Source organism: Procambarus clarkii, chromosome 75 (genome assembly GCF_040958095.1).
Source record: "Procambarus clarkii isolate CNS0578487 chromosome 75, FALCON_Pclarkii_2.0, whole genome shotgun sequence".
NCBI lineage: Eukaryota > Metazoa > Arthropoda > Malacostraca > Decapoda > Cambaridae > Procambarus > Procambarus clarkii.
In genome coordinates, this window is record NC_091224.1 from 15104270 (window position 1) to 15120901 (window position 16632).

The following is a 16632-nucleotide window of genomic DNA, read 5'->3' on the forward strand; positions in this document are numbered from 1 at the left end:
GTGGGGCATAACAATCCATGTTATTGGTTGCCACTACAACCAATTAACAGCACTACCTTACAACAGATTAATGAAGAAAAGGACCTTGGAGTCAGAATTCATAATTCATTGAAAGTTGCAAAAGTGGGAGCGGCAGAAAAAAAAAGAAGCTAACATATCCTGGGAATAAACAAGCATACCTTTACCTATAACCACTTAACTGTGCCAACCGAGTATTCTCGGTCGGTGGGAAACTGCACCAACTGAGAAAACTCTTTTTTTATTTTTTCGTACCCATTCTAAATGTGTGCGCAGTTGGTTGTGTACGAAATGGACTCTTAGGATCTCCAATGTGAGGCAGCTATCTTGGAAAAAATTCCCAGAATGCCCTAGGGCTGCTGGCTGGGTTAGTACTGGGTGAGCAACCATGGGTGGCGCACGCGCCTTTGGCTCCCAAACACCTGTCTGACGCAGTGTTGAAAGATCGTGCTCTGTCAGTGAAATTCAAACCTTATTGTTTGAATTACATAAAGGTCATAATATTGCTGAAGCTAGGTTTCAATACAGACCTAACACAAAGGTCGGATGCAAGTGATACAGCAGCTATGAGGACGATACAGCGAGCATATCCAGTTGTAGCTCTGACAGCCATCCTTGCCCACCTATGCTATCTCCAATTTATTTAGATGATACAGGTACATAGATGAATCATTTTCTGCATTCAATGATGTTGCGTCTGATACCAGTAGCATAGATGAACAGTGTTAGCAGCTTCCATGGTGGTGTTTTCCATAGATATTTTCAAGAATAGCTGAATCTCTTCTTGACTGACGGGCACTCTTTGAGGCTTACTGAATCTCTTCCTGTGTGGGACCTCACAAAGCGATCTTTCCACGACTACCTTACAAATTGATCTTTTCCTGTAATCCTTTCAAGACTACCTTACGTTTTACAAGCTTGGCTACATACCACCTACAGGTACTAATGCCAAGGGTATACAGTATCCACTCAATTTAACGGCCTCTTTTATACCGATCTGCCGGTATTAACGACCGGTTTGGGAGCCCAGTATCTGGAGCCTGCTATACCGGTCTGCGGTCGATATTACCGACAGTCGGTATTGGGTTTGTTGTGGCATCAGCGTCCCCTCACATGGCGACCAGGCCGCCACCGACCTGGATCGTCCAGAGTCATATATTACATCTTAATTTTCTTTTAAAATTATTCACTTTAATGAAGAAAATTGTAAATTATTATTAATAAAATATTTTGAAACAGTTTTTATTAAGCAAAAGTCTTTGTTTTCTTATTAAATACCTTTTATAGTATGTATAGGCACTAGGTATTTTTTTTCCCACGGACCTAGTATGTACTCCGCCGGGCCATGTGTTCCCATTGTTTACCGTGAACTCGCGCGGCTACCTTCAATTGTGAAGGATATTACTGTACTGTAATTGTGATCTTTTTAATTTACAAAATGCCAAAAGTTACCCAAAGGAAGCGCCTGACGGTTGCACAGAAGCTGGAGTTAATTAAGAAACTTGATAAAGGATATTCTCATGCACGAGCAGCAGCAGAGTTTAACATTCAACATAATTGTCAATAGTGAAGTAGAATTAGAACTCATGTGAATTAGTAGTAAGGTTAGCTGTTGTGAGAAGTGAGTGCCTGAAAATAAGTGTACTGTACATACAGTATGTACCCTGTATACAATATAAACAATATAAAACAAGCGCTGCAGAGGATGACGTAATCATCACAGCTTCGTAATCTTCAGCTTCATTAAAAGTAAGTCAATTTACCAATTTTATTATAGTATTACAAGATATTAATTGTTTTTTTCAACAAAAGCTACATATTAGTCTCTGCAAATGTATATTCTATCGTCAGCAGAGAAAAGGTGAGCTCAAAATATTTCGTCTTGGCTAGCTCTCAGTGACAAGGCTCGATCGCCATTGTTATGGCATGGCCGCCACAGCCTGTGTCGTAACATTAAAAGTAAGTCAATTTACCAATTTTATTATAGTACAGTATTACAAGATATTAATTGTTTTTTTTCAACAAAAGCTACATATTAGTCTCTGCAAATGTATATTCTATCGTCAGCAGAGAAAAGGTGAGCTCAAAATATTTCGTCTTGGCTAGCTCTCAGCGACAAGGCTCGATCGCCATTGTTATGGCATGGCCGCCACAGCCTGTGTCGTAACATTAAAAATACATTACCTGCACTGTTCAGGGTAAATCAAAACACATCTCTAAAATTTTATTAAGACAATATTAACTCACTGATTGATACATGAAATATTTTTCAATACAAAGGAATGAATCAATTTTTTCCCACCCATCTGGACTTGATCAGAGCGTGTTCACACATCATCCATGCAGCAGCCAGCAACTGGCTTAATCGTCGGCCGTGCACTAAATTGGAATGCAATTACACAATGAACTTTATTTAATTTTAGTTATACAGTATAAAATATATCCTACCTGAATGTTACTTGAAAAATTACCCGACCCGACTTAACGTCGGAAATAACGGAGCTCCGTAAATAACGACTTGGGCTCAGCCCCATATAGGCTGTTAAATTGAGTGGATACTGTACGTGAGTGCGTTATTTGCAAGCACACAGAACGAAGAAACAGGCAGCGAAAATCTATCTGTACCTGGTGCAATGAAAGCAAAGTCACACTGTGTACCATGGACTACTTTGTTGATTATTACTCTCTTCCGAAGTACTGAGTGTGTAATACAGTGTGTTACTGTGTGAATAGTGTGTGAAACTGTACATATTGTAATTTAATGAATTTTTAACAAGTAATATTGCGACAAATAAACATTTATTGTGGACACATTACTGACATGTATCGCAGTTCCATGGAACATTATGAACGTTCTACTGTATCCATATTGTAAAGGACACATATATGCATCATATACGCTAAACAAATAAAACCGCATTGGAAACACATAGAACAAATAATTGAAAATATATTTGTGGCAACACCCGGTGCTTGAATGGCCTGCACGACCGTGTCTGAGCCTATCACACACGGGCGACCAGCCCCTGATGACGTCATAATGAACCTTGTCCATGTCCCCACAGCCAAAGTAAGTGGAATTTGGTATATATTTTTACATAGGGAAAGCATTTTTATCATTTTACGAGGAAAAAAGAATTTTTTGGGAATACTTTATTTCATGCGCACAGGGGGAATTTCACAATAAACTCAGCACAGCACGGTGGTTAAAGAAAAGAAGGTATTCATTCAACTGTACAAGTCTCTGGTACACCCCCACCTGGATTATTGCATCCAGGCATGGACACCATCTTCAGAAAGACATAGCTGCTCTGGAGAAGGTACAACATCGGACAACTAAAATCATTCCAGAGCTAAGTCATCTCTCATATCAGGCACAGTTGAGGGCTACAGGGGCTAACAACACTGCAAACCAAGCAAGACAGGGCGGATCTCTTTGTAACCTTTATACTACTGAACAATTTGGAGGAATGTTGATCCGGACAATTTCTTCAAAAGATCAGATGTAACATAAACGAGGAGACTCGGTTTCAAGTTCAATGAGCAACAATGTATAACTGAGTACAGAAGATACTTTTTCACCCATAGGATGAAACCCATGAAACAACCTATCCACCAAACCCATAAATGCCAATACCTTTGGGTTTTAAAATACAACTGGAAAAGATCATCAGGACAAATAGGGGTACCTTTGACAAGCCAGCGGCTTCCTGTCCTCATCGAGGCCACTAGTATTAATGGTCCTCAGGTATACTCAGGTAAATTTTACTATACAGTATTCCCATATTATTCTAAAAGTTGATACCACTCCACCCATGAAAATTTTAAATGTAATGATAATGTAGGTACAGGCATACCTCAGAATGCGAGTTTAATCCGTTCCTGGAGACGCCTCGCCTTCCGAAAACTCGCATTCCGAAGTTAATTTCCCCATAAGAAATAAAGGGAAATGAATTAATCCGTTCCTGACTACCCCAAAAACCCCACATCAAACTAAATTTTTATACCTAATTTACCTAATTCATCTAAATAAACCTACAAAACTATGTTCCAGTTATTACTTACCTTACTGTCGAGTGCTGTAGGCGTATGGAAGATGGTGAGGAGGGGGGAGGAGGAGAGGAGTTACTGTTTGGAAGGGGAGTCCCCTTCCATAATCACATCAGGCAGTGAGGACCTTTCTGGTGTGCTCTCCCTGGGACGTTTAACCTGAGTGCCACTAGGTCCTGGTTGAGGCTCACTGCTCGATTTCTTCACCAAATATTTGTCCATGGAAGCTTGCTTTTCCCTTCTTTGCAAGCTCTCTCTGTAGTAAGGCATCACATTGTCATTGAAAAGATTAAGACAACGGCCTACTACAGCTTTGTCTGGGTGAGTATGTTCAATAGTTGTTTGAATCTCTTCCCACATCTGACACACCTTCTTAATTACTGCAGAAGGGACATTCGCTGGTGCTGCTGCCACCACCTCCTCCTCCACTGCAGAATCATTCGCTGCTGTGTTGGCTTGCTGTTCCTGTTGAAGGGCTAGGAGTTCTTCGGTGGTCAGTTCTTCGTTGTGTTCTTCCACCAACTCCTCCACATCATCACCATCCAATTCCAAGCCCATTTTCTGGCCTAGACTAACAATTTCCTCAACAATAGGCGCATCATTTATAGGCTCAAACCCCTCAAAGTCTAGTTCTCTCACACCTTCAGGCCACAATTTTCTCCAGCCAGAGATCAGGGTTCTTTGAGTCACTTCTTGCCAGGCTTTGTCAACGAGTTTTAAAGCACTAAAAATGTTAAAATGCTCTCTCCAGAACTCTTTGAGGGTGAGGTTTGTGGCTTCAGTCACTTCAAAACATTTCCGGAAAAGTGCCCTTTCATACAGTTTCTTAAAATTCGCTATGATTTTCTGGTCCATAGGCTGAATTAGAGGAGTGGTGTTAGGAGGAAGGAATTTAACTGTGAGGAATTTATTGTATTGAGGCATCAAATCATCTTCCAAGCCTGGAGGATGAGCAGGAGCATTGTCAAGGAGAAGCACGGCTTTGAGTGGCAATTGTTTCTCCTGCAGATATTTTTCTATGGCAGGGCACAGCACTTCATTCACCCACTCCGAAAAAATAAGCCTAGTCACCCATGCTTTTTTATTAGACTTCCACATCACAGACAAACGGGTTTTCTGCACATTATACTGTTTGAAAACCCTTGGATTTTCAGAATGATACACTAGCAAGGGTTTAATTTTCAAATCGCCACTCGCATTTGAACACAGCACAAGCGTAAACCTATCTTTCATAGGCTTGTGTCCAGGCAAGGATTTTTCCTCCTTGGTAATGTATGTCCTCTTAGGCATTCTTTTCCAAAACAGTCCTGTTTCGTCACAATTAAACACTTGTTGCGGTAGGTATCCCTCAGCCTGTGCAAACTCTTTAAATTCGTCAATAAATCGTCCAGCGGCTGGTTTGTCTGAGCTGGCTGCCTCCCCATGCCTTGTAACACTATGGATACCACTTCTCTTTCTAAATTTTTCAAACCAGCCCCTGCTTGCCTTAAACTCTTTCTTATCTGCATCACTCGTTGCAGGGGTCTTCTTTAGAAGGTCTTCGTGCAACACCCTGGCTTTCTCACAAATAATGGCCTCCGAAACACTATCACCCCTCAACTCCTTGTCGTGTATCCAAATTAATAACAACTTTTCCACTTCTTCAAGTATTTGTGGTCTTTGTGCCGTTAATGTTCTTACTCCTTTTGCCACATTAGCACTCATAATCTTATTTTTCTTCTTAAGTATAGTGCATATTGTTGATGTCGCTTTGTTGTACTGCCTACAAAGATCAACAACACGTGTACCGTTCTCATGCTTTCGAATGATCTCTTGTTTCTCCTCTATTGTCATCCTCACATGAGCTTTCTGGCCTTTATCCTTACCACTGGCTTTCTTGGGACTCATGGTGAGATATATAACAACAAATTGTATAGACAAATCACCAAAAATCCAACAAAACACTGAAAATCCACGACAAGAATTGATGTGGGGGTAGTCACTGAGCGCGAGACAATGGTGAACTGAGGGGCAGCGGGGCAGAGGGGCGACGATCGCCGAACGACCACGCGCTAGGTCGGCTGTACGCGTATCAACAAACTCGCGTTCAAACTCGCCTCCCGAAGTAACCATCGCCTTCCGAGACAAATTTTTGGAGTAAATACACCTCGCCTTCCGAAAATCTCGCATACAGGGACAATCGCATTCCGAGGTACCACTGTACAGTTCAGTACAGTGGTACATCGGATTACGAGCGTTCCTGGTTACGAGTTTTTCAGGTTACGAGCAGGATTTGCTCGGAGAATTTACATCGGGATACGACCGTTGCCTCAGGATACGAGGGTGTTGATACGAGTACGGGCCGACCTAGCGTGTGGTGCACGGCGAGTGCCATTCAGTTTACCAGTGCCTCGTGCCCAGTGACAATCCCGCCTGAATTCTTCACCAGGATTTACAGTGTTTTGTCGGATATTTGGGCATTTGAGCATAAAAGTTGCTATTATATATCTCGCAGTGGGTCCCAAGAAAGCCAGTGGTAAGGTTCAAGGCAAGAAATTGCATGTGAGGATGACAATAGAGGAAAAACAAGAGATCATTCGGAAGCATGAAAATGGTGCACGTGTTGTTGAACTTTGCAGGCAGTACAACAAATCCACATCAACGATATGCACAATACTGGGTACTGGCCAAGAAAAAGGACATTATGAGTGCTAAAGTGACAAAAGGCGTATCAAAAATCACAAAACAAAGACCACACATACTTAAGAATGTGGAAAAGTTCTTATTAATTTGGATACACGACAAGGCGTTAGAGGGTGATAGTGTTTCAGAGGCCATCATTTGTGAGAAAGCCAGGGTAATGCACAAAGACCTTGTAAAGAAAACCCCTGGAACGAGAGCAGATACGACAGACATTAAGGCAAGCAGGGGATGGTTTGAAAAATTTAGAAAAACCAGCGTTGAATGTAATGAAACGCCATTTTCTGGGTGAGACCCGGAGGCTCCTCGGAGCTTTACCGGCTGATATGCTAATGTCAGACTTTGGCATCAGTCATGTGTATGGAGTTCTAGGGCCTACCGGGGACCACGAGCCAGAACCTGGCCCCCTCAGAGAGGCAAGGGGAGCAATGGCCTATAGAAACCCCCGTGTGGTTGGAAGCATTCTATGTCTGCCATCGACCGGGTCAAGCATCCAGAAAGGTAAGCATTCCAAAACAAACCCCTATTCTGGTGAAAATTGCTACCTAAGCCGAACTAGTGGATAGAACTCTTCAACAGAAAACAAGGAAACTAGTATGACGTCATACGTCACCGCGCCGCTGTCTGCGCAGCTCCCCCCTCTCTGGGAGGGGGAAGGGGGAGCCCCAGACCTCCCACGCCGACTATCCACCCATCAGTTCTGAGGCTGGATGTCAAAACACGCGAAAAACGCCGACCGGAGGGAGGGAGGGTTGCCGGGGAGCCTCCGGATCTCACCCAGAAAATGGCGTTTCATTACATTCAACGCTGGTTTTCTGGGGAGAGCCCCGTCGGCTCCCCGGAGCTAACTACCCACAGAGGAAGGTCAAAGGGACAAAACCGGGAGGCGGACACCACGCACCCCCCAAGGAGGCGAGACAACCGGCAGCAAACGCCAACCCAAGGCGCCACAGCCCCGAAAATCCCGGGAACAACACGAGAACCACGAGCAGCAAGGCCCCTGCACGAACACCAAAAATCCATGCCCGAAAGACTGCAAAGCCACGTCGCCCAGACGGCAGCGAGAACAGCGAAGCCACGAACGCCACAGGCATGAGGGAAGAACACAGGCAGCTTAGCCGCAAGAACACGGCTGACCACCCGGGACACCATCACCCGCGAACCGGGAAGAACAGAACCGGATCAACGCAAAACGCGCTCCGGACCCAAACGCCGTGGCACGCAAACAACAGCGGAGGGCCGCCACTGAACACAAAAACGACACACCCCCGGCCCGACCAACGAAGCACCAACAAACCCTGGACCCCTCCAGAATGCAGCAGCCCCACCCCGCACCAGAAAAGATGGAGACTGCTGCCATCAAACAACCAAAACGCTAAAACCGAAGGAGCAAGAAAACTCAGCGAACCGACCCCCAGAGGCAAAGGCCCAAAGGAAAGAGCCGACGAAAAAACACACCGGAACCGAAGGGGCACTACCAACCGAGGAGAAGACAGAGCACGCTGACCAGAGACCAGGATGGTGCAAGCGGCGCACGAACAGGCCGGAGGTGAAACGACGCACAAGACAGCTGACTAACGGTGCAGAAGCAACACCAAGACCGAAAGCAAGCTGAAGCGGCTCCGCCTGCGCCGCACGAAAAGAGGCGACAGTATGTGGCAAGACGATGGCCCCCAACCCCCACTAGAAAACCAAGCCGAGAGTAAACCAAGCCAACAAGAGTAACCACCTAAGAAGGGACAGGAAAAGGAAGGACCGCCAAAATACCCATACTGCCGCCAAGAGAAGCACGCAGGTGGGACACCTACCACGAAGCCACCCGACCACCAACCGGAGGCGAGACCACAAGGCAGAACATAAGCAGCCCCGACAAGGCCCCCCCCCCCGAGCCCAGGAAAAAGGCGGAGCCGCAAGAAGATCTCGGGCGCGACCACCGAAACCCAGGCGGCACAAGGAGATGGAACGTCTGCCGAACAGAAAAACTCCCCAAAGCATGCAAGCCCGCCAGGAGTTCAGAAACGACGGGTCCGACGCGAGACATCGCAAGAACCCCCCCCCCAAAAAAAAAAAAAAACAACCGGCAGGGCAAGCTAGGAAAACCAAAGAAGGCGGAAGGGTCGCCGCCAGAACAGGACCCGAACCAAGGGGCACGAACAACTGCAATAGACCGAGACAAAGAAGCACATCACAGGACACAGGCTGACCAACGCCTAAGAACACACGCAGAACATCCCTGCTGCAGAGGAGGCAGGAAGAAAGAGCAGAAGCACAAAAAAACCCAGGAGAACAACCAGGGGTGGACAATCAGGCAGGGACAAAAACCGCACGCAATCCCCAGGCACAAAACGGCAGCAAAGTGCCACTCCACAACCGGACACAGGAACAAGGACACGCCACCGTGAAACACGGTACCAATGCACACGTGCAGCAGCAGCAGCAGCAGCAGCAACAGGCACCACTGCAACATGCAACATGTAAATAGCAACTCCCCTCTGCAAAGGCAGAGAACGGAGCAGGCAGACCCCAGACAGGGCCAACGGAGACACGACAAAAACCTTGCAGGCCCAGAAACCTGCACCAGGCGACCGACGGCGGAGAAACCCCGCTCGATACCTGCTGGATGAGGTACTGGGAGCTCTTTTACACCTGAAGCCCGGCCCAAGGCCAGGCCAGACCGGCCAAAGGATGGCCCACCAGGCAGCTGCTAGGAGCAGTCCACCGGCCCACATACCCCCACAACCAGGACGGGCCGGAACCGCCATACGAAAACAGGCCAGTGCGCCCTGGAAGTCCACGGACGAACCAGCAAGAAGGCTTATGCTCGCAAGTAGGTCGTGTAACAAGCACAGACCACTGATGGTAATACAGTGTTCCCCAAAAGTGCCAATAGCACCACTGCACTCCACTGGTACTATCCCGCAAGTTCTACCAGATAGGTGGGACCCAAGAGCCAGAGCTCAAATCCTGCAAGCACAGCCAGGAGCCTCACCAGGTGAGTACAGAACCAACCCTACAACCCCCACACTTCACAACATTAAAAAGGGAGGGTCCCCTGAATGACACCAGCATGGGTTGGACATGCACAGGAGGGGGACAGGAAGGGGTGATAAGGGACAGTCAATGGTGTGCGAACGGTCTCAGTCGTACAAAAATATACCTAAATAAAGACAGGTATATAAACACCGCCGCATCCAGCGCCCGGCCAAAAGACGCCAGACTGCAGAAACTCACCTGGCGAATGGTGGCACGAACTTGACACGACTTAACCGTGCCCAGAAGAACTTGGGAGCACCGCCAGGTGAAGACGCCAGAGCCGGACCCAGCCGGACCCGCAGGAGAACAGGGAGAGGCGAAGGAGGCGGTCCACACCCATGACACAGGGAAAACCGCGGTGTCCTCCCCACAACAGGGAACCAGGACACCCCCGGCGCGAAGGGGCACATACCGCAGCCAGGGAGAAGAACGAGAGGCGAAGCACTGTAGCAAAAAAGGGCGCAAAACCCCAGCACTGAAACACCGCCCAGACCAATACAAACTCCACGGCGCATGCGCATAACACGCTGGCCGAACCGCACACCCTCCCTGCGGGAAGGCGCCAGCCAGGACTACTGCACGAGAAAAGGAGCCAAAAGAGGAAGCAGGAACAAGAAAACCGGCCAAAGAAGCAAAGAGCCCAAAAAGGAACCCAACCGGGCGACAAGTAGCCCAACCGGGCGACAAGTAGCCCAACCGGGCGACAAGTAGCCCAACCGGGTGACAAGTAGCCCAACCGGGCGACAAGTAGCCCAACAGGGCGACAAGTAGCCCAACAGGGCGACAAGTACGAGGAGCCGACAGACGTTCCAATAACGCGAGAAGTAGCGAAAAACCTTCCCGTACCCTCGAGAACACAGAAGCCAACACTAGTCCCGAAGGCACACGAAGGCGCAGGCGCACCCGAGATCAGAAGTCACGCAGAACCCCATCGAACGGGGAAACATGACAAAAACACCGTCCCAAAAAGGGGGGGGAGGAAACATCCACCCACAGGACGGAACCAACCGACTCAAAGGCCAAGGAACCGAGCCCGGGGAGGGGCCGACGTCCAACAGCACGTACGGCGAGTGGGGAGGAAAGACCCCACTCCGCGTAACCACAAGCCCCGCCTAGAGGGGGATAAAAACCCCCACGGGGTCTAACGGGGCCAAGGCCCCCCCCAAGTCAGCCCCTCCCCAGCCCCGGGAACCTACACGACAGGCCCCGGGGCCGAGCCGTTCCCCCAAAGCCCCGGCCGTACCAGAAAACAGGGGCAGCCGTGAAAACACTAAGGAAGGGAGCCCACTGGCAGACTCATACAACACGGCTGGAGGAACAGGCCCAAATGCCCCCGTCACTACCCCGGAAGGGGAATTCCCCGAGACTGCCCGAGTCTCAACACCACCAAAAACCCCGCCCCGAACCTACAGACCGTAAGGAACCGGATGCAGGCAGGAAGGGTGAACCAGGGGGAAAGACAAGGGGGCGTGGATGGAACCGAAGCAACCAACACCCCCAAGTCCCAAAACGAACTACAACGGGGCAGCCCCGGGGCTCCCGGGGAGGAAACCACGAGAACGTTGCCACCACCAAGGCTCAAGTGCAACGCCCCTGCTGCCCGCACCCGCTGTGTTAGCACAACTGGGTAACCGAGCCACAACGAGCAACCAAACTCGCAGGACTCCGGGTCGAAGGTGTCACCGACCCCACAGGCAGCAGACGGAGGCAAAACAGAGAGTCACCCAGAGACAAAAGGTGAGAGCAACCCTCAAACTCGCTGGAAGCGAGGGGGGGGCTCTGGGGTCACATCCATCGGACCCGCGCGCCCCCAGGGGTTTCCCAGGGTCCCGAGCGTTTACTTTAAGAGGACTCGCGCTCAGGTAGTCCCAGGCAGGGTACTGCTAACCGGCACCCAAAGCTACCAAACAACTTTCTAAGAGCTGAACCCCCGGGACGTGTACACTCACGGGGACCTAGCAGGGGGCACCACCAGAAAATACTCAGAACACAAGGGACACAAGGGGCAAGAACGAAGGCAGACCCCCCCACCAGGTAGATAAACAAAAAGAAAAAGAAAACCCCGCAAGAGGACAGCGTACCCAAGCGGAACAGAGCCGGCCGCTATGATTGGTAAAGACAAGCTGCACAGTACCCCGCGCCCCACCAGTGCAAACACTGCCCCTTACTCTAAGGCGAACAAGGGAGACAGAACACCCGAGCACCCAAAGAGCGGCCAAAAACCAAGCAGTAAACGGCCAAGCAGGGGCAGGACCCAAGGAACTTGTGGAAGGTTGCCCCAAGCCCCAAGGGCAGTACTTACAGGGCACCTAGGGAAGGGAACCCTAGACGCATGCAGCCCGAGTACTGAAGAATCACTCCCGGCTCACGCACCACCTAGAAAACAGACACCACACACTAGGTACAGTGCTGAAACAACCACTGGAGCCGGAGCACATAACCATTGCCTATAGCATCAGCCGAAGAACTGATGGGTGGATAGCTGGCGTGGGAGGTCTGGGGCTTCCCCTTCCCCCTCCCGGGGAGGGGGGAGCTGCACAGACAGCGGCGCGGTGACGTATGACGTCATACTAGTTTCCTTGTTTTCTGTTGAAGAGTTCTATCCACTAGTTCGGCTTAGGTAGCAATTTTCACCAGAATAGGGGTTTGTTTTGGAATGCTTACCTTTCTGGATGCTTGACCCGGTCGATGGCAGACATAGAATGCTTCCAACCACACGGGGGTTTCTATAGGCCATTGCTCCCCTTGCCTCTCTGAGGGGGCCAGGTTCTGGCTCGTGGTCCCCGGTAGGCCCTAGAACTCCATACACATGACTGATGCCAAAGTCTGACATTAGCATATCAGCCGGTAAAGCTCCGGGGAGCCGACGGGGCTCCCCCCAGAAAAGAAGTGGTATTCATAGTGTTGAGAGGCATGGGGAGGCTGCCAGCTCAGATAAACCAGCGGCTGAATGATTTATTGAAGAATTTAAAGAGTTTGCAGAGGCTGAGGGATACCTACCGCAACAAGTGTTTAATTGTGATGAGACAGGACTGTTCTGGAAAAGATTGCCTAAGAAGACATACATTACCAAGGAGGAAAAATCATTGCCCGGACACAAGCCTATGAAACATAGGTTTACACTTGTGTTGTGTTCAAATGCAAGTGGCGATTTAAAAATAAAACCCTTGCTTGTGTATCATTTTGAAAATCCAAGGGCTTTCAAAAAGTATAAAGTTCAGAAAAACCAAATGTGTGTGATGTGGAGGGTTAATAATAATGCATGGGTGACTAGGATTCTTTTTTTCGGAGCGGGTGAATGAAGTAGTGTGCCCTGCCATAGAAAAATATCTGAAGGAGAAAAATTTGTCACTCAAGGCCCTGCATCTCCTCGACAATGGTCCTGCTCATCTTACAGGCTTGGAAGATGAATTGTTGCACAGATACAGTAATTTTCTCACAGTAAAGATCCTTCCTCCTAACACCACTCCTCTAATTCAGCCTATGGACCAAAAAATCATAGTGAATTTTAACAAACTTTATGAAAGGGCACTTTTCCAGAAATGTTTTGAAGTGACTGAAGCCACAAACCTTACCCTCAAAGAGTTCGGGAAAGACCATTTTAAGATTTATAGTGCTTTAAAAATCGTTGACAAAGCCTGGCAAGAAGTGACTCAAAGAACCCCGATCTCTGGCTGGAGAAAATTGTGGCCTGAATGTGTGACAGAACTAGACTTTGAGGGGTTTGAGCCCGGAAATGAAGTGCATATTGTTGAGGAAATTGTTACTCTGGGCCAGAAAATGGGCTTGAAATTGGATGGTGCTGATGTGGAGGAGTTGGTGGAAGAACACAATGAAGAACTGACCACTGAAGAACTCCAGGCCCTTCAAAAGGAACAGCAAGAAGACACAGCTGAGGATGTTTCTCCAGTGGAGGAGGATGAGGCAGTAGAGAATGTCCCTTCCGCAACCATTAAGAAGTGGTGTCAGACGTGGGGAAGAAATGCAAACTTTTATTGAAACGACTCACCCAGAGATAGCTGTAGTAGGCTCTTGCATTAATCTTTTCAATGACAATGTGATGCCTCACTACAGGGACATCTTGCGAAGGAAAAAACAATCATCAATAGACCATTTTGTTCTGAGAAAATCGAGCAGTGAGCCACAACCAGGACCTAGTGGTATGCAGGCAAAATGTGCCAGAGAGTGCACACCAGACAAATCTTTACTGCCTGATGTTATAATGGAAGGGGACTTCCCTTCCAAGCAGTAACACCTCTCCTCACCATCTTCCATACGCCAACAGCAGTCATCAGTAAGGGTAAGTAATAACTTGAACATACTTTTGTAGTGTAGATTTAGATGAATTAGGTATAAAATTTAGTTTGAAGTGAGGTTTTTGGGTAGTCAGGAACAGATTAATTCATTTTCCATTATTTTTTATGGGGAAATTAGCTCTGGTTTACGAGTTTTCGGGTTACGAGCCGTCTCCAGGAATGGATTAAACTTTTAAACCGAGGTACCCCTGTATTACCACAGTGTGCAACTAATTCGATACTGCTCAATGTCTATCACTAAGTTGTGCATAGAGTATGCATATCACAATTCCTGACTTGGGTACTCTATTTACTGCAAGGTACCTATTTACCACTAGGTGAACAGCGGCAATAGGTGAAAGGAAATGTGCCCAACCATTTCTGTCCTGACCAGCAATTGTACCTTTGATCCCCAACTGCGAGTTGTGAACAGAAACATTTATATTACTTAACCCCCTCTTACCTGTCAGCAACAATAGCCTAAGGCCAAGCAAATTGCGTACAATGGCTAAACAATTTTAATTCAGGAACCTGAAAGATGGGATTTATATCGAGACCTGCAAAACCAAACACCTTCAAACTACCTCTTAGAATCTTTGTGGAAATTCCTATACTGTAGTAGTAGATAAATCCAATATTGTACTTACAAATACTATATAGCATTAGTAACAAAGATTAACAAAGGCATTTTTATTTGTTAGGTTCACTGCTGCACTATATGATTAGACTTAACCTGTTCAGTAAGTCCAAAATTACTTGTTAGGCTATATAGTATTATGCAATTAATGGAGAAGCTAAATAATGTCATGCAAAACAAAAAAAATTGTATCCATTTTACAGGGTACAGGAGCAGAGGTATTCCAAATTTTAATGGTCAATTGCTCACTTTCAGTTCGATTTTTAGCGTTAACCAAATTATTTTCCACAGCATCCAATTTTTCCATCCAGCATTTTCCAATGTTTCCAACTACTATTGAAAGCAAACGGACAGTCAATGAACAATACCCAAATTATTGCACTCCACCCAGGCTTCAGATTCTCTCGTTCAAAAATACCTTCACTGCAGGCTACCGTTGATGATAGTTGCCTAACCCAATAGTGTGAATTAACCCTGAAAATTCAGCTAATTAAAAGCCAGCAGTGAATATTGGATTTTAATTGAATAAATTTTAATACACATCCCGAATGTACTTATAATTACCACACTACAATCCCCCAAGATACGTACATAACGATATTGCATCATTTATAGCACATTAACTACAGTCACCATGCAAGACGAAGTGAATATACAAACCATCATTACTGTCATTAACCCGAGACCAGGAACCGGATCGCCCTCGCTTCGAGCATGCACTGATGGGCCTCCTTGGCATGGTCCTGTGTGACTTTTGATGTGGTTTACGGAACTGGTCTCCCTCACCCTGGGAGGGGTCTCCCTCACCCTGGGAGGGATTTCCCTCACCCTGGGAGGGATTTCCCTCACCCTGGGAGGGGTCTCCCTCACTCTGGGAGGGGTTTCCCTCACCCTGGGAGGGATCTCCCTCACCCTGGGAGGGATCTCCCTCACCCTGGGAGGGATCTCCCTCACCCTGGGAGGGGTGACCACCTGCCTGGCGCGGCTGCTGCCGCTGTCCTGGAGATGACATGGCCGCCGACTCCTCCTCCTCCTGCTGCGGGATCTCGTCGGCAGGTACTCTCTCATCCCTTGACCCTCGTCTTATATGACACTGTCCGTGGTTCGCGGGGTTCATCTCTTCGGTTTAGAGATCAAAGTCATCACTTGTCAAGGTAAAGACAGCTGTAACCACCGGAACGACCCACAACACCACCTCGCCAACGACCAGAAGGCGACTAACTGTTTTTGTTGTTGTCTCTCAGCTGATGCCGTGACGTAATGCTCCAACATGGCCGCCCTTATTTACTGTTTTGGACGCATCCGATCCCACGATCGTCGTCGCCCCTAAATCAACAACATTTATTAGTTTTTTCTTGGAAGGGGGTAAATATATTGGAAAGTGTCACTCATTACGTTTGTGAACACACCACGATATAAATAAATAAATGTTTATTCAGGTAAGGTACATACATACAAGAGATTTTACAAAAATTGATAGATTTATAGATAGAGTTAGTACATACAATGCCTAAAGCTACTATTACGCAAAGCGTTTCGGGCAGGAAAAACATTAATGACTAAAACTTGATACTAATTGAGTATAAAGAATAAAATGTGTCGAGAACAAAATGTGTTGCGAACAAATAAAAATAAAAAAAAGGGGGAACATGGCTGAAAAAGCAGTACAAATACAATTAGGTCGACAAACAGCGTTATTTAAAAAAAATGACATGGGTTGACAATAGAGGGGTAAGGTAGGTTACAGGGAATTTATTAGGTAGTGCTTCGTTTTTATCTTAAACTGGTTGAGAGAGGTACTGTACAGTCTTTAACATGATTGGGAAGGTCATTCCACATTCTGGGTCCCTTGATTTGTAGAGCATTTCTAGTTTGATTGAGACCTCACTTCCCGCGCTATTTATGCCACCCAGACTGTCC

General features: G+C 47.2%; 1 protein-coding gene across 1 annotated transcript in view; it reads right to left on the reverse strand.

The window, feature by feature from the left end:
- Positions 1-15966, reverse strand: part of LOC123771642 (mucolipin-3-like) — a 240139-nt gene extending 224173 nt beyond the window's left edge. Inside the window, exon 1 of the mRNA XM_069313231.1 lies at positions 15373-15966. Coding sequence (XP_069169332.1) covers positions 15373-15829 — 457 coding nt within the window. The 5' untranslated portion in view covers positions 15830-15966. The remainder of the gene's footprint in view (positions 1-15372) is intronic.
- Positions 15967-16632: the final 666 nt, after the last annotated feature.